The sequence below is a fragment of the Anthonomus grandis genome, chromosome 1 (genome assembly GCF_022605725.1).
Source record: "Anthonomus grandis grandis chromosome 1, icAntGran1.3, whole genome shotgun sequence".
Taxonomy (NCBI): domain Eukaryota; kingdom Metazoa; phylum Arthropoda; class Insecta; order Coleoptera; family Curculionidae; genus Anthonomus; species Anthonomus grandis.
In genome coordinates this window covers 15,969,739-15,992,416 of record NC_065546.1, presented here as the reverse complement: position 1 = coordinate 15,992,416, position 22,678 = coordinate 15,969,739, and the positions used below count along the sequence as shown (strand labels likewise).

General features: G+C 30.9%; 2 protein-coding genes across 3 annotated transcripts in view; both read right to left on the bottom strand.

Annotated features, from left to right (window-relative positions):
• LOC126745112 (neurogenic locus notch homolog protein 1) overlaps positions 1-14,022 on the bottom strand; it is a 610,297-nt gene extending 596,275 nt beyond the window's left edge. For both annotated transcript variants that reach the window (XM_050452841.1, XM_050452857.1), the window contains exon 1: positions 14,017-14,022. The gene's annotated coding sequence lies outside the window, so the exon portion shown is untranslated. The remainder of the gene's footprint in view (positions 1-14,016) is intronic.
• A 6,382-nt stretch (positions 14,023-20,404) lies between these two features.
• The window catches only part of LOC126745215 (uncharacterized), a 49,500-nt gene continuing 47,226 nt past the window's right edge, over positions 20,405-22,678 (bottom strand). The window contains exon 3 of the mRNA XM_050452968.1: positions 20,405-21,714. Within this exon, the coding sequence (XP_050308925.1) occupies positions 21,576-21,714 (139 nt within the window). The 3' untranslated portion in view covers positions 20,405-21,575. The remainder of the gene's footprint in view (positions 21,715-22,678) is intronic.

Sequence of the window (22,678 nt, the reverse complement as noted above, 5' to 3'; positions counted from 1 at the left end):
TAGGAAATTGTTTACACGTTAACTGAAACAATAATTAAACTAAACTGAACCGAACAATCAAAATTTAAAACCAAAGAAAAAACTTAACAATATACAAATCAAATCAATAACAATATAAAAAATCTAAAAATAATATTTTGCTTAAGTTTCATACATAACCGATCGCAATAAGCCCTAATCGAAGTCAATTATCGATTAGAGCACCAACAATCACATTTATTGCAGAAACATTTATGTCACACAAATAAGATCCTTGAATTAAGTGTCTAGAATTAAGCGTAGGTACCAATAAAAATATAAGAGAGCTAAACATAAACATCCATCAAACAATTAATTTACTCGTATAAAAAAACGCTATTCTCACGCGCAATGAAGGTAGATAAAAGCGGCCTATAATACCTTATAGGCTAAAATGTGGTGGTGAATTAGTGAAACTGAATTAAATGATTCAATAGTGTTAAAGATATCCTGAAATCGTATTAAATTTCAGGTTAATTTAAATAAAAATATACACTGTGTTTTAACATTAAAAAATAAGATATAATGATAATTATTTACAATTTTTGTGATTAAATGTTAAAATATGCTCTAAAATGTTTAAGGAAAATTTTTGCACTTAGTGTCTTTTTATGTAAAATTACTACTTGATTCACACGGGTCTAGAGAATAGATATCTTTTAAAATATTTAAAAAAATTTAAACTTTTTAATTCTTCTCCAAATATCATTATTATTCTTTTGTTTTTTTAACATTTTTCGTGATCACGTTTCTGATCATAACTTAAACTAGATATTTTAAGATATTTGATATATAATTTTTAAGCAAAAATACGTTTTTATGTTAATCATTTGATATGTAATTTTTCTCGAAAAGAAAAGAAACTAGAAATAGCCATTTCTATCTCAAAATAGAAAATGAAGCCAAAAATAAGTTTTAATCCATAAGCAATTTAAATTTTATTGTAAATATCTCATTTAAAGGACAGTTTTTCTTTCAGAATTTTATTATTAAATTTACGAATTTAACAAACGACGTTTCCAACAAGTCTCCATTTCGCTTTAACCTTACGATGGCAATTTCTCCCGTACTCGACGTACATACGTTGGCAAAATCACAAAATATACATGTTTATCCACACATCCAGATTCCGAAAATGTGGGTCGGCACAAACACTGGGATCTAATAAGCAAGAAATAAAGATGCCAGGGCCGTTTTTACCGTGCAAATTTCTCGAGAATTTATCGGGCTCGCCGGTTAAGCGGCAGATTGGAACCTGACTGAAGGGAACGTGGAACTGGTCCTCGGGGAACACTTCCCGATTTTATTACGGGATAAGATACATGGAATATTCCTGGATGTGTGGGGAAATAAGCTTGCCTGTAGCAGGTGCCCAAAAGGAATGATGAACGCACTATACTGAAGACAGAAATCAGGTATGTTTCAGAATATTTAAGCAGATATACGGTAATGGAATATATACAGTATGTTTAATGAGAATAAACAGATCTCGAAAGATATAAAAAAAGATTGTTTTATAACTTTCATAATAAACTGAGAAGAATTGGAATATTATTAGATTAATAAATTTTAAGGTCGGTATTTTTTCATTCAGAATTTCAATAGGTAATAACACTCGATAATCACATAAACATGACTTTAAAATATGCAGATAGAGGGGATAAAATAGATGCGCAAACGACTTAAAAACAGGTGATTTAAAATTTTTTACGAAATTTTAAAACAATTCACTACAAATTAAACTATCATTCGCTCTTAAAAGGAGCACTGAAAAATAATCAAACCAATGATAAATTAACCAGAACGTAGAACTAATATTTACTTAGTTTTCTTTAACGATATTTTATTCTTGTTATACTTGCCAAAGTTCTTATTTCCCTTTTTTTTTGCAGAGCAAACACTCTGTTTATAAATGAACTACATGGCCCTGATATATGTAGCTTGGCGTAAGTACAAACCCACTGGAGAAACTTATGGAATACTATCATGTAAGCTGTCTATTTTCTACCTATCAATTTTAAAAGTGGCTTAAGAAAATGTGCTCATTTAGTAGCTTTGGAATCGACTTTGTCGATATGTGCATTAGTTCTTACTGTATAATTTATATGGACACTAAAGAATTGGATACTGCCGAAATTGTTATGATATGAAAGCATGACTTCTATGACATCATATAAAATTACCTTTCTCAGGATTTTCTGTGTTCAGATAGTTCCTCAGATATAAAAGGTATACAATTTATAGGTAATATATAGTAAATATTCGTTTACTCGTAAAACTTTAGTTCCCGGTTGTAAATTGTCTTTAGCTTAACTTAGAAAATGTTTACATTTTTTGAATTGAACGAGTATCGTAAAACTGCACTTTTCTGGTTTTCGTAAGCTATTATTAGAATTTTATTTGCAAAAAGCCAAAATCCAGTCATTGCCCGCTGCATATTTGCTTCCCATATCGATGACATTTCTAGTTGGATTTATCTACCAATCATTCAAAGATGTACTTTATTATAGGCTTTTAGAAATTTTTAAGTGGCAGTCTATCTTCAACCATCTTCAGTTAAGGTATCGTCAGTTATCGTCAGTTAAATTAGACTTTTATGTCAATTTTTGGCATAAAAGTCAGATTGATATGCTTCTAATTCAATTATGGTGAGATATTGAGCAATATTAGATGAATAGACTGGTAGGGGTAGATTGTCTTTATTTATTGTTTAAGAGATTTGTTTAAGAGAGCTGATCAAATCAATTGGTGTGATAATGGAACTATGTAGAATTTTTAGTCGTGCAAAGGTGATGGCATTTAGAATATCATTTAAAGAGTCTTCAATAAAGGCATAGCTCTCTATAAGAGATTCACAGGTGTCAAGAACTCGCAGCATAATAACCCGTAGTATCAGTAAGATTCGCGATAGAATCTTTGATGGTTTTAGAATTTTTGTTGTATATGGGGGGTAAGGAATGTTTGGGATAAGGACATTGCGAACAGGCCGCAGAATTTGAAAAGAAGAAAATTTATTCATAGTATGTTTTTAATCTGTCGAAATTAATTTTTGAAAATTGGTTTGTGTCGAGGTTTAATATTATAATTTAATTATTTCGAAAGGGCCATTAAAAAGGTTTTCAGTTTTAGACTTAATTTAAGATTCTTTCACGTAAACCTTGTCACCGATTTTGAAATCAAAGTTTTGTTTTGATACATGTTCATCGTGTCTTGCCTTTGCTTTTTCCTTTTGTGTTTCAGTTCTTTGGCGTGCTTGTTTATAGTAAAAGTCCATTCAATTATTAAGATCTCTAACATATTTAGATATTAGTTCTTTTTGATTGTATAAATTTTCAGGGGACCGACTTGAAGTATGTCCGAAGATTAGTTCATATGGAGTAAATCCATGCGTTTTATTGCGAGTATTATTGTAACAGATTACCGCATAGGGTAGTACTTAAAAAGGATGTTCATCGGGGTTATCGGCGTAGTTAGCACGAATCATTTCGGAAAGGGTTGCATGAAATCGTTCAATAGGTCCGTTTGATTGGGGATGACTAACACTACAGAATTTTAATTTGATGTCAAATAAGCGACAAAGATCTTTTAACAACGTGTTGTTAAATTCAGGTCCGTAATCGCAATGTATTCTCAAAGGTGTACCATAGTGTTGAAAGAATACTAACAGCGTATTGACTATGGTCTTAGCCGTTTTATTTTTAAGAGGGTAGGCTTGTGTAAACTTGGTTAGTTCATCTCGAATTGTTAATGCGTGGTTTCTTGTTGGGTACTCGAAAACGTCGATGTTAATTCTTTCGAAAGGGGTCTTCGGGGTTTCTGTTATAATTAATGGTCCACTTAAGTTTTTCCGGCATATATTTATGTTTATGTATAGATTACTTAAAACTATTAGAAATATTTATTTACACAGTATTTTTTCACTACTATTTATGCCTGATTTAAATATCGCGCCATTATTCCGAATTGACCTTAAACTGAACTATTAATATGCTCCTAATGGCGACGCGGGTTCTTATATACTCGGCAAACCATAGTTTTGGGAGTAACGCTAGTCTTCCATCAGTTTCCAGAGATGTTATGCCCATTTGTGTCATCCGGAATTTTAAAACACATCTGGTATTCTAAGCTTTGCCAATATCGGTACATTATATTTTGGGTGAAGAATGTGACAACAAACGTATGATGCAGACAATTTTAGTAATTTTTTAAGTAAAGTCTTCATTGCTGTTAGTATACTGATAGCTCGTAAATCGTTGAGACAAGCCATTTATGCAATATTTGAATCTAAAAAATACACCTTTCAATAGGCATGTATTGATTATATTTGTCAAGGGGCCTATTGCGTCTGGCAAGCATATTTGCAAATCTGTACCGAAATTCCGTCATTCCCAATAGAACTGGTCTTTATTTGGTTTGTGACTATGTTCAACTCTATACGAATCTAATTAAAACTGCTAATTGTATATTCGTGTTTATCGGAAAAATAAAAGTTTCGTTTTCTGCGAATGTCGTGGCCCTAATATGTGTATTTAACCAAAAATTATTATTTGTTTCATTAGGGCCTTTAAAACGAAGTGCCAGTTGATGATAAATATTTTTATTAGTTAAATGTAATTTTTTAACTATTTTGCTAGTTCTTTTTCTCTGTAGAGAAAATTGAAAGTTAAAATAAGCGACCTTTTCTCCTAATATTGCATGCTTAGTATAATTCCTAATCTCTCGATAATACTGCAGTTTCGGTTTATTTCTGTTCTTATTGTACGCTTGTCTAGTTTTAACGCGAAGCTTATTTCTGAGGTTATGAATGAGGCGTACTTATTATAGTTATGTAATAAATGTGTAAAATGATTCTTTTCTTATAAATGGGAAATGTGACACAAATTTACCTACGTCTCGTAGGAAAATGCGACAATCTCAATGAATTAAAAAAAGGGAATTTTACATATGTGTAACACAATTTTTTTTTTCTTTTACCGAAGAAAAGATAAAAAAAATTAGAAATGTCGAATTACATTACGCACTAGTGCGTAAAGAAAGCGTCAATTTTTTTTGCCAAATTATGAATTAAATGTGATATGAACTTTAATTTACTTTTTACGCCCTAGTGTGTAAAAATACTTTTTTAGGCATTAATGTATAATTAGTGATACTTTATAAGTCCTGGGAAGTTTACAGAGTGAGTAGTTAGCAGAAAACATATGTTTTAGGAATACAAATATTAAAATACTCATATTTATTAAATTTCAAATATCATCTTGATATGGATTTGTTGCTGATGCTTTAAATATTTATTAATAAGTAATTTTTCTCTACTCGAACATTTCGTACAATATAAAGAAACCTAAATTTTTTAATTATTTTTGATTTAGGTTAAAAAGTTTACCTTCTTTCAATGAAAATTATACATAAAAACTAAATATTACGTAAAATTCATTCTTAATAGCTGTAGATTTTATAAATTAAAATTGTACAACATCTTGAATTTAATTCCTTAACACATGGGTCTTCATTTGCATATGCCTGACGGTATACCTAATTTTTCTTTTAATCATCTCAGATCACTCATGGGTGATTTACAAATTTATTATTGGTATAGGAAATATAAATACATTTGATGCTGGCGAATAAAAAAAACGTTTTTACTTACCCATCCACATCAGTAAATGCCATATTTAGATACCCGTCTTTAGATCTAAAATGAGGCATTCTTTTCATTTCTGAGCTAGTCTGAGTGGAGGCATCAGATAAAGGGAAATCATCAAATTTTTCTTCTGTTACTTTACTTAAGCTCATTTTTAATTTGGGTTTGCCTTAAACAATAAAATAGTTAAATAAGAATAGAGTACCACTTTTATTAATAACCTTAAAAAGCATATTAAATTAATGAAAAGAAAAAAAGTAGAAAAACTAATTACTACCCAAAATACTACTATATACTATTAAAAAAGCGATGAAAAATGCAGTTTAATTGATCCTCTTGCTCTAGCTAATGACTAATGACTTTTAAGTTTAGAGGGATAATATAGTCAAATGGTAGAAAATACAGTCGCAACTAGGAAAATGATGGTTTAAAAATTACATAGACCGCAAATATGAAAATTTTATAATGAACTGATTAAAAGAATCTATGAGTACCTTCTACGCAAACCTTTGCGAAACTGCGTTTTTATTACTTATAGGCTTATTATGCATTTACAAATTTATATTTAGGAATAAATACAGCGTTCTAGATCTAGAGATAAAAGAAATAAAACCAACTATAGACAGAATGTTTTTACAAGCATAATCAACAACTATATAATTCAAACAAGTAACTGTTTAATTTTTATTTAATCAAATAAATAGAGACCGTGCATAACTTAAAAAGGAAAATAATATTTACAGATATCAGTTTGGTTTTTATGAGAATTGCAGTACTAAGGAGTGAACAAAAAGTAACTTTAATGAGTTTTAACTTAGCCTAAAACTTTATTCGGCCTTAGATCTGTAAGCTAATTTAAACAAAAAAAACTTAGTTGATAAAAATAAGTGAAAATAAAAGTGATATAAAATGTGTTACATAGTACTAGATTTTATTTTTAATTTATGTAACCTTTTCTTTGACTATATTTCTTAATTAAAGCACAAAAAGATTATTGAATGTAAAATACTGGGTATGTCACTTTTGTCTTATAGTTTGTATCTGAACTTAAGATAAAAGAGATAGAACCAAACGAGGCGTCTCATAGCAAAAAAAAAATCGTCCAATCCATGTTAAGTCGTTCTACGCAAATTCAGAAAAACCTCTACTAAAGTTATTTTTGTGGATACAATGACAAAAAATAAATAATAATATAAAATGAGTTTTTAGAAAACACTCACATCAATTTATTTAAATATAGAATATCCTTAATCGGCTAAAATAAATAAACAAAAATGGATAAGACAAGTTTTGATTAGTCATTTTGGATTTGATGCTTATGCTGCAAAAAAAATAAAACATCGCCGAATTTAAGAAGGGACATCTATATTTTTAAAAGAACAAAAGTCTTAAAAGTTAAATTCTTAATTCTCCTTCATCTTCTGCTTCTCGTGGTTCGCAAAATTGATCTTCTGGAACTTCAGAATTAGGTCCTATCAATGGCTGCGATATTCCATCTAAAACATCTTTATAAAACTTTAAATCCTCTTTGCTCTTCCATTATTTTCCAAAATGTTTTTCTAGTAAATTATCAACATCCTTTAACTTGGCAGAATTTACTGGATTACTCCCATTGGAACAGTGTCTGCAGCAAAATGATCCAATTTTTTTCCTTTTTTTAAAATCGACTTAGGTACCCCAGTATCCGAGTTATAAAATTGTTGTCTTCTAACCATAATATTATTTTCACCAGAGTTTTTAGTCAGTATAAACCTTTTAGCAAAGGAGAACTTAAAATGCCAAGAGCTAATATTTTTTTAAAAACTTGAGATTTCCAGTCCATAACCAGACAGTCTTGGCCTAAGTTTACTATAGTACCGTGTTTTTTAAATAAATCCAAATATATTTTAGGATCGATAATCGTCGACATTTTTTTAAATTCTTCTTCAATTCTACCGAATACCCTATCAGGTGGTAAATATGAATGTCCAGGAACAGGAAAAATGATTTCTATGGATTTAAGATTGGACGGTGCGATATTTATAAGACAATGAGATAACATACCTATCATTGTTGAATTGCGATTTTGTCCACCGCATCCGTCAGCACATAGCCTTATGACCGAATAAGAGGACAAATCAGCTTTTGAAAGAACATCATATACTGCCGTAGAGATTTCATTTGAACCCTTTTTATGTTAATATTCCATCCAAATGTAGATATGAACGTTTTCCATGGTCATTTTTGCTTTGGAAGAACCTTGAATAAAAGTAAAGTTATATGTGTATAACTGCCTGCTATAATAAGCAATCTGGTCGGGGACCTTGGGATCGACCAAATTTTTTTGACAATCAAATGAATATGTTATCATATTGCAATCAACCTCTTTAAGTTTGGCAAGAAATGTTTTGGCTCATTCATCATCAATTGTTTTTTTTTATCGACGTCTTTTTCCATTTTTATTTTTTCGGAAAGCTCAATGCATTTGGAACATGTATCGGTTACAGGACTTCCAAATCCAATGTTGTATTCTCTTGAAAAAATGTGATGGAAAAAAGTTTTTTTTACTTTGAAAGTCGATTTTTGATTGTAGAGCCTCCAAAGCTTCGAAACATTTAAGTTACTACTCAAATATTGCCGACTACTTGATTTCGAACGACAATAATGGCTTTCCACTCCTTTCAAACTCTCCAGAAATTTTCTCACGGCCACTCGCTTTTCTTCGTATTTTTTGCTAACGCGATCGCCACCACGATTTTCTCTGGGCAAAAGCCCAGTTTCAAGATATCGCCTGGCAATTCTTTGGCAACCGGATTTTTTCACAAAATACTTAACACTTACACCTTTTCGGCTGCTACCTACTTTTATATGTCTATCGCGCATCGGTTGTGAACATTTACAAAATTTTAATATGTACGCATCTTGCTCCTCTTGGTTTTCCCCTGATAAAAGTTTTGATGAAAGTCATAAACATCTCGGCTGGTTAATCTTATACATTTGTATGTTTTTCCATTGTGACCGCAGGTAGGATAGACTGGCAAACCTTTGGCAAAACGCCTAAAGTAGCAAAACAATTATCTTAAATACCCTGTCAATCTTGCAAAAAAAAACATAAAATACCTTTCGCGTCTTAGTATTTCTCTTTTCCACTGAGATCTGTCACTGATATTTCTTCTGCATTTACCCCGTTCTGCGGGAAAAATTTTTTCCTCAATATTAAAAATAACTAGTTAGTTTTATAAATTATAATTCCAATAAAAATACCTTAAAAGTTAGTTAAAAACAAAGAATTTGGTAAGAATATCCCACAATAACTCTGTTATAACCTATACTAATCCAAATAATCTACAAAAATATAAAACGGGTGATACAAGCAGGCACGTGTTTCACTTCTGATTGGTCGCGCGGATAACGCGCATTTTGAGACGACACATCAAGTGGATAAGGCAAGTTTTGCGATAACAGCAATATTTTGCCGTTGAATTTTAATGGGATAAGGCAAATTTTGGTGAATATTATTAAGGTGGAAGGAGCATATCAACCTAAAGAGAATATTGCCATATTTACCACATTTTTCGTAAAATTTGGATAAGACGAGTTTTGCTATGAGACGCCTCAAATATAGACGTATTATTCTTACTGGCATTATTTATAAGTAAAAATTGATAATTGATTAAATGGACACTGTACCTTGGAAACAAAAACATTGTTCAAAAACATTCAAATTCAAATTAAAAATCAAATGTATTACTTAAAATTATTCAGTATTGTTACAAAGTTAGTATTTATGCCCTAAGTTACAAGTGACTTGTCGGGACACAATATTTCAGAATACAATAATAATTTAACAATAAATTTGAGAGCTTTTCAAAAAAATCAAATTAAATTAACTTAGATTAAATTTGTAAAAGTAATATTTAAATTAATTATTTCTTCTATTCTATCAATAAATAATATTTGCAAATATACCAGTAATTGTAACATTTATTTACATTAGAAAAGGCAGCTTTAACAAAACATTTTTATAGTTATACCTGATTTATTCGGTTATGCGTAGATTAAACAGTTTTCTTCTTATAGCCTTAAAATCGAGTGATATAAAATTAAAGATTCTTGACCCACAGAAGAAATATAACGTTTACAAATTGGAAAATTTACCATCCAATTTACAAGTCAAACAAACATGTTCTCTCGTGACAGATCTAGTAATATTAAGGCGTTCGAATAAAATATTATGAATGTTTTTATTCTTCATAAAGTTTAGGGTGCTCTTCAGATAACGTTCTCTTACAGTGAGAGCACCACTTTCCAAAAACAAACTAACTGTTGGGTATCTTTTTGGTTTTTTATTTATTATTTTTAGTATATATTTTTGAGTAATAACCAGGCTTAATAGCATTGTGTTGCTCGCACTAACCCAAATTCTTACCATAATTTAGAATAGATTCAACTAGAGCCTAATAGACCACTCCCAACAACTCACGAAGCATAAATTCGCGTAGTTGATAAAACTTATAAATTGTTTTCCTTATTGTTTTAGTTACCTAATCAATGTGAATATTGTATTTATATCAATATAAACGCCGAGGTATTTTGTGTACGAAACTGAAGAAAACTTCAGTACAATTTTTCATCTGACTTGCAAAACAAGGATAAGTATGTATTGTTAGTTCTACAGGTTCTTCTTGTTGATTACTGTTATAAAGCGGGAAATCTATAAAGTGTGTTTTATTACTATTTAGAGTTAGAAGATGCTGATCCGTCCAAAGTCTAATTAATGTGATATATTTGTCAGCTAACTTTTGCATGACTATAACATAACATAATAGACTACATAACTGACATAACTAGATTTTGCTTCTGACCATGATTTTACCTTTACTAGAATTACAGTAGCATCAGCGTAACAAATAATAGAAAAAAATTATTTCAGGTAAAATTCTTGTAAGGTTATTTAAATAGATCAAAAATAAGAGTAGACCCAGGACTATACCCTGAGGCACACCACATTCAACTGTACCTATCTCTCCAACGAGATTATTAATTATTCTCGTTGTGTTCGATTACTAAGGTATGATTCAAATAGTGCTAACTCAGTACCTCTTAAGGACGGCATACACGATACTGTTTACCGGAAGGCAGGCCTTTCAATTTACAAACCGGAAGGCAAGTCGTACTGTTAGTGGCGATATTAGCTGGAAGGCGACGCCTGAACTCTCGGCCTGCTGAAAATCTGTCCAGTGTTAAAAATTTACCTTACGGTTTTGCTTTTTGTTGACAAGCCGGAACGTGTATGAATTAGTTGTAAGTACAGACCGAGAGTTAGCAATACTTTTAAGATATTTAGTTTACTTATTACTCTGTGATTTCAGTTTCTTATTAAATTTCTTGTGCTCATAAAAATGGCCGATATGAGAACGTAGTCTCACGAATTTATTATCGAATTCATTGAACTTTATAGATTATTGCCGTGTTTATACGATATAAAAAGCAAGCAATATTTGAACAAATCTTTGTTCAAATATTGCTTGTATTTGATAAGTTAGCTGATTACAATAAAATGGTAGAAAAATTAAAAGCAGTAGATCCAGCAGCAACAAAAGATGTGGTGGTAAAGAAAATAAATAATATGCGCAGTTCGTACCGTAAAGAATTTAAAAAAAATAAAGACAGCCAAAGAAGTGGTTCCAGTGGAGAGGTTTATGAAACATCATTATGGTACTTTCATCTTTTAGACTTTCTTTATGACCATGAAACACCTAGAAAAAGCAAATCCAATTTGGACGATATAGAAATGAATAACAGCGATGATAGTGGGGTAATTTTTATTTTAGAAATTGGATTTAATTTCAGAAAACAAACTTTTACATGATATTTTTTTGTTAAACTGCTCGTCATAATAAAAGGGACAACTGCATTTTTTTGATGATTTTCAACCACCTACATATACAGGGTGTTTCAAATTCGACTCTCAGCATTGAGATCTCGGTTGCTATAGGAGATATGAGGATGGTTAAATTAGGACAAAGTTGCGCATTTTTGCGCCTAATAATATTCCATTAAAAAAAAATTAAAATTCCTAGCAGTTCTGAAAATAATCGAAAAAAAAAACCGACATTTTGAAAAATAAATTTTAATTTTTACTGAGCTTATTTTTTTATCCGATTTAAAAATAATTTGCACTTTTGCATTGCCACTCTTTCCGTAGATGGTGTTTTTAGATTTTTATTACGACATTTCGTTTTTTGGCGACCATCATCAACTTTATTTTTTCTTACAAACGCCATATTTTATTCTTGCATTTTTAAAAAGTGCTTTTCAATACCTTTTCTATTGTGTATTGCACTCTATTAAAGATCATCAAAAAATGCCGGTGTCCCTTCTATTATGGCGAGCAGTTTATTTTAAAATAACAAAATAAATTCAATTTTTCGCAACTTATTCTTTTTAAAATATTCAAGAAATAATTCACGCACTTGTTTTGCGTCTTGGGGACAACGTCTACTTCCATGTCCTTTTGGTAACGATGATAGTATCTGTTGATCTGCCAAGATAGCTTCTTCATCCGTAGATATGTCCGTGTACTGGCATGGATTCTTATTTCGTAAATAATTATGCAATACGCATGTAGCCATTACCACATTTTTTATATTTTCGATAGATATTCCTATTTCTGTATGATACGAAATCGATTTGCAAGGATTCCAAACACATTCTCAATAATTCGTCTAGCTCTACTTAAACGTTTGTTAAAGTATGAACGGTCAGTGTTGAGTTCTTTTTCGCTATAAGGTTTTAAAAAATCTTTTCTAAGCGTAAAGGCTTCATCTCCTATGAATACATAAGGTAAATTATTACGTTGATTAATTGCAGGCAATTGCAAAGCACCCTTTACTAATGCCTTGTAAAAAGATGTGTTATTTATCACCCCTCCGTCAGATACTCGTCCGTTTGTACCGATATCAAACAATATTAATTCATAATTACTATTTGCAATTGCCGTTAATACAACACTGTAAAACTGTTTATAGTTGTAACAGACGCATAGTGGCAAGAGACGAAAACGTATCACAGGATGAAGGGGGCCAATATGACGAATCTTCAGAAAATATTTTAAGTCCAAGCACATCATTACTTTCATCTACTCGAAAACGTACATCCATAGGATCTAGCAAAAACCAAATAAACCAGACCAACAACAGAGAGTGCTAAAATTAGTTGCGGAAAAATTGCAAAACCAAAAAAAATATTCGAATTATGCAACCTATAATGTCTGACGTTATACGTCGGTCAAGAGCTGTACGCATTGTCGCCAATAATGGCAACATATTGCCTAAAAATAATAAATGACGCCTTATTCAATGCAAAGAGCGAACAACTAACAGCACACTCAAGAATTGTAATTGACTCGCAAACAAATAGTACTTCAGTTCAATACCTACAGCCATAAATATCCACAACAGTTTAATACAATGACAACAGATTATGACAATCAACCATCAACTTGCCAACCTCCCACAACACGTGGTTATTACAATAGTTTTGTACCATAAGTTTTTTTTGTAAAGTAAATTATGTACTTATTATGTAAAATAAAAATTATTACAACGTAGCTTACCTTACAATATCTATGTTTAAGAACCTCAATTATTGCCTGGCACATTTCGGGAATCATTCTCCCCAGACATTGAGCAGAGATACGGGCTGTGAATTTTAAGTCTTCGTAGTATCTAGGTAGTATCTTTAAAAAGTATCTTCCTTTTCAATTAATGGGGTTACAAGTTCTAGCAATTCCGTATTGGAATGTTTATCCATACGAAGATAGTTTCTGTAATCATCAGGTTCCAGTCGCAATTCATTTATGAGATAAGTGTGGGAAGTAACGTGTCGATTTATTAACCACTGTTTGCCTATTTAGAACGCTTGCGTTTTTTCTTTGTATGTTCTTTAGGTAACAAAGTAATTGACAGCCCTATTAACGTAAGATCGTTGTCCGAAATCATGTCTAGTTCCCGCTAAGAACGTTTTTAAAAAACTGAACAAAGCCGTTGGATAAAAAGTCATGTGCATGCCGGAGGTACAGGTTTAGCCTTCCGGATTGTAAACTGAAAGGCCTGCCTTCCGGTAAACAGTATCATGTATGCCGTCCTTTAAACCCACGTCAACCAGTATTTGAAAGAGAATGGGATGTGCCATTAAGGCTCTTGCGAGATCAATAAAAATGCCCAAGGTCTTATAACCTTTCTATTTATTATTCGCTCGGTCAATGGTTGAATTGCATCTTCATTTGTTTGTATTTTTTTGCAAATTAATAACACCACAGCCATTGGATCTCTAAGTGGAATAAAAGATATGTAGTATAACAGAATAATGCTTTCTTTGTTTTGAAATTTGTCAGTGACCTGAATATAAAAATGTATATATTTTCTTTTTATATTAATTAAAACATTGACATAGTCACAATGTTGCTGGTCAAAGAGCTTTAGTGTGGCCTTGAGTAAAAGAGGTGCCCCAGGAAACAACCGGTTACAACATTTACTATCTATTGGTATAATTCGTTTTAAATCTGTGGAATCAGTTTCGGTGTTCAGTGCAGGAAGACTGCTTTTCTGCATTATCTTCAATCAATTTAGATTTTCTGCACCAAGATTAAAATTGGGTAATAGATTATTAGGTTTATTGTGGGTGGGGCACCTTAATTGTGTCCCTCCACTGCGACCCTAGGTCTATAGTGGCTCACTTCTAGGTATTTATACTTCCCCAATCAAGTCCACCCTCTTTAAGAATTCGATAATTTGACTGGAAGATCTTCAAAGAGATTAAGAAACATTTTCTTATTCCCAAGAATAAAATAACGGATCATCATATTATTTTCTTACTTTCTATCAGTCGATTATTGCTCAGATTTGTAAGCCTTCATTAGCAGCATATTTTAGAATGAAAGGAACTTTTTAAAGTTGCTAAAGGCTCAGTTGTTACGACTCTTTTGCGAAAATTAAAAATCAAATTATTATTTATTAATTAATTAAAGAATTAAGAATTGCAAACATTGGTTATGGCATCAGTATATTAGAGCAGATTTCTTATAAATCTGCAAAGTTATTAGCTTTTGCCTCGAGAGGAATTTAGGTTTTTCCTTTTTAAGATTAAAGCCTTGGAATGTTTAAAATAATTAAATTTAAGTCGTAAAACTTTTGGTTTAAGTAAAATACAGCTAAATCTTTGGTCGCCATTTCAAAAAAGAAGAGGAGAATATAGAAACTACAAAATTTGTATGAAATTCTCTGTGTCACAAGACAAACAATTTTAAGTTGGATCCGAAGTTTTGCATAAAGTAGGCTGATATTGATACTGCCAAATATGCATTTTATATAACACTTATGGCAGATCATAAAGGTGTATCAATAAATATAATTAAATTAGGTGCCAACTGGAAGTCGAACACCTTTGCTAATTTTTGCAAAATAACTGTTGTAATACTGATATTAATGAAAGGCAATTTTTTAAAAAGAAATCAATTTATATTCTAGTATTTAGAAATATAACAATATCATTGTCATCTAGTTATTACTAAGTGTTTAATATTGTCTTGTGAAATAATTCTTATATAGATGTATATATCACAAACATTAATTTAATGTTTTGTAATTTAAAATATTTGTTTTAAAGGTTTTTTATTATTTATTCTACAGTTGCACAATTGTGAGATAGTTAATTAACTATCTTTAAAGATTGTTGTTATCTTATTTACGAAACGAGGACGAAATATAATTACTAAATCAAACGAACTTAACTGTAATGAAGTTCGATTTTAATTATGTTGTAATATGAAGTCCTCGTGAAGTAAATAAGTCTCTCCCACCCTGGCTTACGTCCTCTATGGTTAATTGCGTCAATTGCAGTTCACTCAAGTCTTCAGAGAATGAGTTGGATGTGCATCCGGACCATCGTGGGAGCCCTTGAGACCAGGAGAGCGGGGGATTGTTTACTTTAAATTTCGTGATGTACGGTATGAGTAGAGAGACTACGTTGTTATCTTATTTACTTCACGAGGATTTCATATAATTACAATCGAACTTCATTACAGATAAGTTCGTTTAATTAAGTAATGTACCTGCAGGTAATAAGGCCTGTCGGGTAATAAGGCCTAGGTATATTCAAAAAAACGCTTTAAATTAATCGCAAATCGATTGCGTTGGGTCCGCGTCTCCTATTGGTCCATTTACAAACGACATTCGAACGGACTACCGGCGTTCCTCGCTTTCGGGCGTCAGTAAGTTTTAACAACTTGTGTCGACGGGCCGCCGCATGTGATATAAGGATACAACGAACAAAAACGTAAGTATTTTTAGTATTTATAATTGTATTTTTAATTTATAACTGCAGATATTTTGGTTAGACTTTATATTTTGTGATTTCAATAGTTTATTAGATTAAATTTAGCCGACATAATTTAAATAAATTTATATAATATTTCGTCATGGATGGGTAATAAGGCCTATAAAAATAAGCTATAGGCCTTATTACCCTCCATGTAGGCCTTATTATCCTCATGACAAATTAATGTTTTTATTAACATATTATTAAACTTCTAAACTATTCTCGTTTCATTTTCAGTGATTTTTAACATCATGCCTCCTAAAAGGGCACCTTGGTGCGAGGAGGATATAATATCAGCAGTTCGATCTGTTCAACGCGGTACTCTGAGTACATATGGGGCTGCGGAAAGGTTTAATATTCCCAGAACAACCATTAGAAATCATGTTCAGATTGGAATCCTAATAAAAAGACTAGGTCGTAAATCTATTTTAAAAGAAGAACAAGAAGCTGATCTCGTTAAAAGAATAATAAGATTTAGTGAAATAGGTCTACCTGTGACTCCACGGATCCTTCGTCGATTGGTATTCAGATTCTGCAAAGATAATAAAATTGCTCATCAATTTAATACAACTTCAAAACTTGCTGGTAAAGACTGGCTAAAGGCTTTTATGAAGAGAAATCGTGTAATTTCTAAAAGAAAAGCACAGTTTATGAATCCAGCTAGGGCTCAAAAACTTAATAAATTTATAGTTGATGATCATTTTTCAAAAATAAGGAAAATGTATGATGATTTTGATATAATTAATCACCCTGAAAGACTTGAAAGGGGTAAAACGTGTTCACTTTCAATCGTCAGAACATACAGAGAGTGTGACAATTGCAGGATGTGTCAATGCCCTTGGAATACCAATACGTCCTATGATTATTTTTAAAGGAAAGAGGCTAAAGCCAGAATTACATGATAATTTGCCACCAGGAACTCTAGTGGAAAAATCGAGTAAAGGCTACATGACTAACGAACTCTTTAAAGAATTCCTCAAGCACTTAGCCCGATACAAAAGTCCAGGAAGGTGCCTCTTAGTTTTTGATGGTGCAGCTTGTCATCTTGATTTGTCAATTGTTGATGTTGGAGACTCACTTGATATAGATCTCTACTGTTTGCCATCGAATACAACACATGAGCTTCAACCCCTCGACAAATCTGTATATCGTTCATTTGAGCATTATTGAGGTATTATTATTCTTGGATCAGAATCCTAACAAAAAGCTGACCAAATCACGTTTTAACATCATACTTTCAAATGTTTGGTCTAAATGCATGACACATAGTAACATTATAAACGGTTTTAAGGATACTGGTGTGTTTCCATTAAATCCCGAGGCAATTCGAGAAACAGCATTTGCTCCTTCAATTCTCTCAGACGTACCGGCATCGGATGATACCAACAAAGAAAATAGGCGTCCACCTGAATCTCCTCAACCTGGTCCGTCTGGAATGGCATCCAACAAGTCTGGCAAATTTTCCTATTCCAATGTTTACTCTTCTGACTTGGATTCGACTAATGACCATATCCCTCTTGCTGAATTAAAGAGACGAACAACAAAAGTCACTTCTTTTAATGAGCTTTTGCCCACACCAGTAAAAACTAATGAAAAACCTAAAAAAATCGAAAAGAAGCTCTAAACTACAAAGAAACTCCAGTCACTAGAGATCTTTTTACCAAGGAGAACAAAAGTCGTGCCAAATTGAATAAAGATATTGAAAGCTCCAGGGAAAAGTTAAGTACCGAATGGTATTGCCATGGATGTGAGGAAGACAGGCCGATATGAGGCAGTACAGCAAATGTCTTAAATGGTACCATGAGGAACGTGTTGGCTTAACAGTCAATAACATGGATGATTTTAAGTGACCCGATGGCTGCTAAACTTCGCCCAATTAACGAGTTGTGCCATTTTTATGTATAGGCTTTATTAAACCTCCATCGGATAATAAGGCCAATTTGCGTTATTTTTCTTAATATTTATTTTTTGTTTTCTAGTTTTTTAGAGATAATTTTTTTAAGTTTGTTAAAATTAATATAACCTTATAAGCATTTTGGTGTATTAAACTAAATATTAACATTACAGTCTTTCACTTTCAATTCAATATTCAATTTTTTTCTTAGCTAGGCCTTATTCCCCTCAAGTACCTTAATTATAGTTCTCATGGTTTCAGTTAAATTGGTCATGCAAATATTTAAATCATTACATTGCAATATATAGCCCCAATCAAAATTTATTAGACTGCTATTTTTTGAAAGTTAACAATTTTTTTAGTATTAACTTGTCCCTTTTCCGGGTCATTATTTTTATCAATTTGACTTTTCTTATTTAATTTGTCAATATTGTTTAATATTATAAATCCAACCTACCAAAATCCTAACCAAATTTAATTTAAAAAATATTAAAAAATAGATTGAGTTAAGACCTTACATTTATAAGCTAATTCAAAAAGAAAAAACTCTGCAGAAATAGTCAAAATTAAAAATGATGTGAATCCGGATCATCCTTATTTTACGTCTAGCTGATATATTGCAATAAAAAGAAAAAAAATACTTGGATATGAACTTTGATCGGTGCATGATTTGGCACAATAGTATGCAAAGTATTAATAATAAATGCAAAAAAAAACTTACTTTATAAGTTTATTGAACAAAGGAGAGATATTGCAAGATATCCTAAGGTAATTTAAATATTTAATAAACGTATATTTTATAAACATCCTGTATTTGTTTATAAGTGTCTCAAGAAGTGTCTCCCCGCCCGAGAATTATCATACATCCTTGAAAATCTATACCCTAAACATAAATAACAATATAAGCAGGGATTGAGAGAGACCCAAAGAAGTAAAAGAGTCAGTGAGTGCTAGCACTTCGGCTTATGAAGAGCCATCATGTATATAGAGTCGTCATAGTTGACCAGGTGTGGTGATGTTTGTCCACTAGGTGGATATTAGAATGGCTTTGACTGTTTTGTGCATAGGTTAATCATGGCGACATGTAAGTAATATTTTATATTGTTGTTGTATAAGTCTATGGCTAGAGCTTCATGGTATACCAGAGTTTGTCGCTATTTAGCGAGGTATTACCAGGTTGTGGTCGATTGTGTAGCAATCGACAGGGATGCCCTCTGAGTGCGCAGTTCCTTCGAGTTGGTCTTGTGAATTATAGAGGGCCCTCACTTGTCTTCTCGATTGACACATTTGGATTCAAAGATCTCGGTATATGTTATCTTAGTTTCCGAGTGTTGAGATGCTTACTGCTTAGCGGCAGTGGAGCGTCTGGGGTAGCCTCAACTATTTTAGGGGCACTAGCTAGTCGTCGAACAAAGAAGATATATATATGTAAATTATTAGCAAACATAAAGTAACTATATTGATTGTTGTTGGTATGACTGTATCAAGGGGACCGAGGTTCCCCGGTGAGTTAACTTAATCTTTATTAGATGGGTCAGTACAGTAAATCGTAAACATTTTTGTTTTATGGTACTCTTAATCTCTTGCTGTATACATGGTGGAGCTCGCTAAATGAATTGCATTGTCAATACTCACATAAGTTTAATTTTAAAATACCCAATTTCTACAATATAGTCCCAAAAACTTTCGAATGTAAAACACTGTTCACACACTTTTCGAATGTAAAATACACACTGGGTGTGTATTGTCTAATGGTTTATCAACATGTAATAATACTATTAAATATATTGATGCTCGTCTAAAAATATATTTTAGAAGTAATGTTAAAGAAAAGAGATGTTCTGCATCCAATAAATTATTAAGAGTTTTAAAGTTCCTTAATATTTGCTAACAAAAAAGTTACTATTAATACTTTTGAACGGCTAAGAACAACAACATATACCATGTTAGTTTAATTGTGCCTTATAAACAAGTTAAACACACATTTTATATACTTTCGACTAAACTTGATTAAAGTACTTACTATCATAAATGACGATATGACTTACCAATTTTTTTTAATAAGTTAATTGCACTTAGTTCTTCCATATTTTACAAAAAAACATATATATCTAATGTATTTTGTATGTGCTTAAAACAGTAAAAATAAACTAAACTGGAGAGAATTATATGGCTTGACTTACCATAAAATGTATATTGGCCTCTCCCATATCAAAGCTTTTATTGTAAATAATTAGATTGTGTTTTTATTGTGTTTGGGATTCATTACGCATACGTACCTAAATATTGGTTTACTGCTTATAGGCATATTATATTGTCTTTTAAAACATTAAAATTTAAACTGTTTATATTTAAAAAAAATATATTTTTTTTTAAGATACTCCGGTCAGCTATTTACATATTACTTTTTATCTGTAAGCCTGAGTAATAAAGCAAAATATTAAAATCACTTACCTGATTAATAAATGCATACATATAAAAGTCAGTATGGCCAACATATAAATCACGTTTTATTTCATTACTTAAATTTCTATAGAACAACGAAATGAAATATAGAAATCTATAAAATATTGGTATATATAATTTATTTATTTGCTATTGTTTCATCTCGTAGCGTAAAATTATGATTATTGTATAAATTCTGGCGAAAAGGTAAAAGTTATATTATAAATGCTAATGATAAGCTTCTAATAACAATTAATATAAATACTAAGCTATGCCATTATAACTTGAATGTATCAAATTAAAATTAAAATTTTATTTTGTAAAAAGTCGTCAGGTTGAAGATTCACAATAACTCTAGGAAAAGTCTACACAAAATGTTCGATATTTCCGAAGCCGTTAGTTGGTCTCTAAAATACTCATCTGCAAAGAGTTAAATAGTCAAAACTTATTTAATCCAAGAAAATTTATATATTTTTATTCATATTAAACAGTCATTAGTTAATACAATATTTTATATATATTAAAAAAAAAACAATGATTAATAATACATATACGCAATGAATATACAATTCTATGCAATTCTAAAATGATATATGCAATTTTTATTTACAAACAATATTCTACATTCTAGATAAAAAAACCTTATAAGATTAAGAGATTTTGGTAAATAAAATAGATTAACAAATAAGCAATTTAAAAATATACGTCAGTGATAAAAAATGGAAATGGCACAGAACAATACTATAATGAACCTTGACGCCAGACGTAATTCATTATTTTATAAGATATTGAGCAAAATACTTGATATATTTTATACAATATTTATAATATTAAGTAATACCAAACGTGTAATCTACTAAATGTAAAGTAGCCGGATTTGCTACATAAAGCTAACAACAGGTATATATTTTAAAGTTTAGAGTGTGGTAAAAAAAAATCTCTCCCTGAGTTGTTTTGATTTAGATAAAATATTTCGATAAAAGAATATCATTTTTACTAAATGATTCCAAAATAAAAATATTCTGAACTTTTTGTACTAGTCATACAGAAAAGTAAAAATGCCTGATTCTAATATCATCAAGTTGGTCATATTAATGGGGCGCTACTAATTTCTCTTTGAAATTAGTAGTTTTTTAAAATTTAGTAAATAGACCAACTGTGATGGTCTCTATAATATTACTTCATAAAAACATAATATTTTTCGAGGATAAATTCTTCTCATACTTGATCCGATTGCCCATTTGAATACCCCATTTGCATTGCTTCCTCCATAAGTTCTGGTGGAACGTAACCAGTGCTTCGTCGATTTGAAAGTCTGTTCTTGGATCGTCTTTTCCTCTGGGTTTCATTTTGGTCACTAAAAAAATCACAAAACATATTATTTTTATATTAGTTCACAATTTTGTGCATTTAAAAGTTAAATAAACAGATGGAAGAAGTAAAAAAATGCAGGTACAATAGCAAATATATTCAAAGATAAATTCATCTTTTTAATTTAATTATTTTATATAACTAAAATACTATATTAAAAAATTATAGCTAGAACATAACTTCTAGATATAATTTATTAAAAAAAGGGTTGTTAACATAATGCATAAAATAATATTACTCTTATTGATAGTTAAAATCAGTATATTAAGAAGAAAATAAATCAAGACGGTTGATTTAATTTGACTGGTAATAAGCGCAAAAAATTTAGTCCTAATGAGAAATTCCTTGGACTGCCTTAGTAAAACTGAAGGAACTGATACCTTCCATAACACAATTAATAATTTAATTTAATAACTAACAACTGTACACACAAAAAATAATACACAATTAAATAAACGGCAGTCCTGGATTACAAATGCCTTGATTCAAAGTATTAAAAAGAGGAACAAACTGAAAGAAAATATTATAAAATTTTAATGAAACTAATGACCAAAATTATAAAATTAATGAAATTTCTCTAATTTTGAGTTATGACTCGAGTATATTTGTCAGTCTAAAGAAGATGGTAAATGATTGCAATGAGTTCTTTAATAATAGAGGTATAGATATGTTAAAAAAAATAAAAATCAAATCGCGAATATAAAAAAACTGACAATCAATAAGATAGTGATTATACAGTGAGGACGCGCAAGTTGGAACAGATTAATTTAAAATTTAGGGATAAGTTCGAAGAAAACATTGGATTTTTTTGATGATAAATTCGTGTATACAGGGTGGACCAAAAATGAGCTACGACTATCAACTTAATTTTTTTAAATAGAAACACTTATTTTTTAATTCTGTATAAAATTTTAATTAAAAAAAAAAAAATTAAAATCGACGTGTCCGAG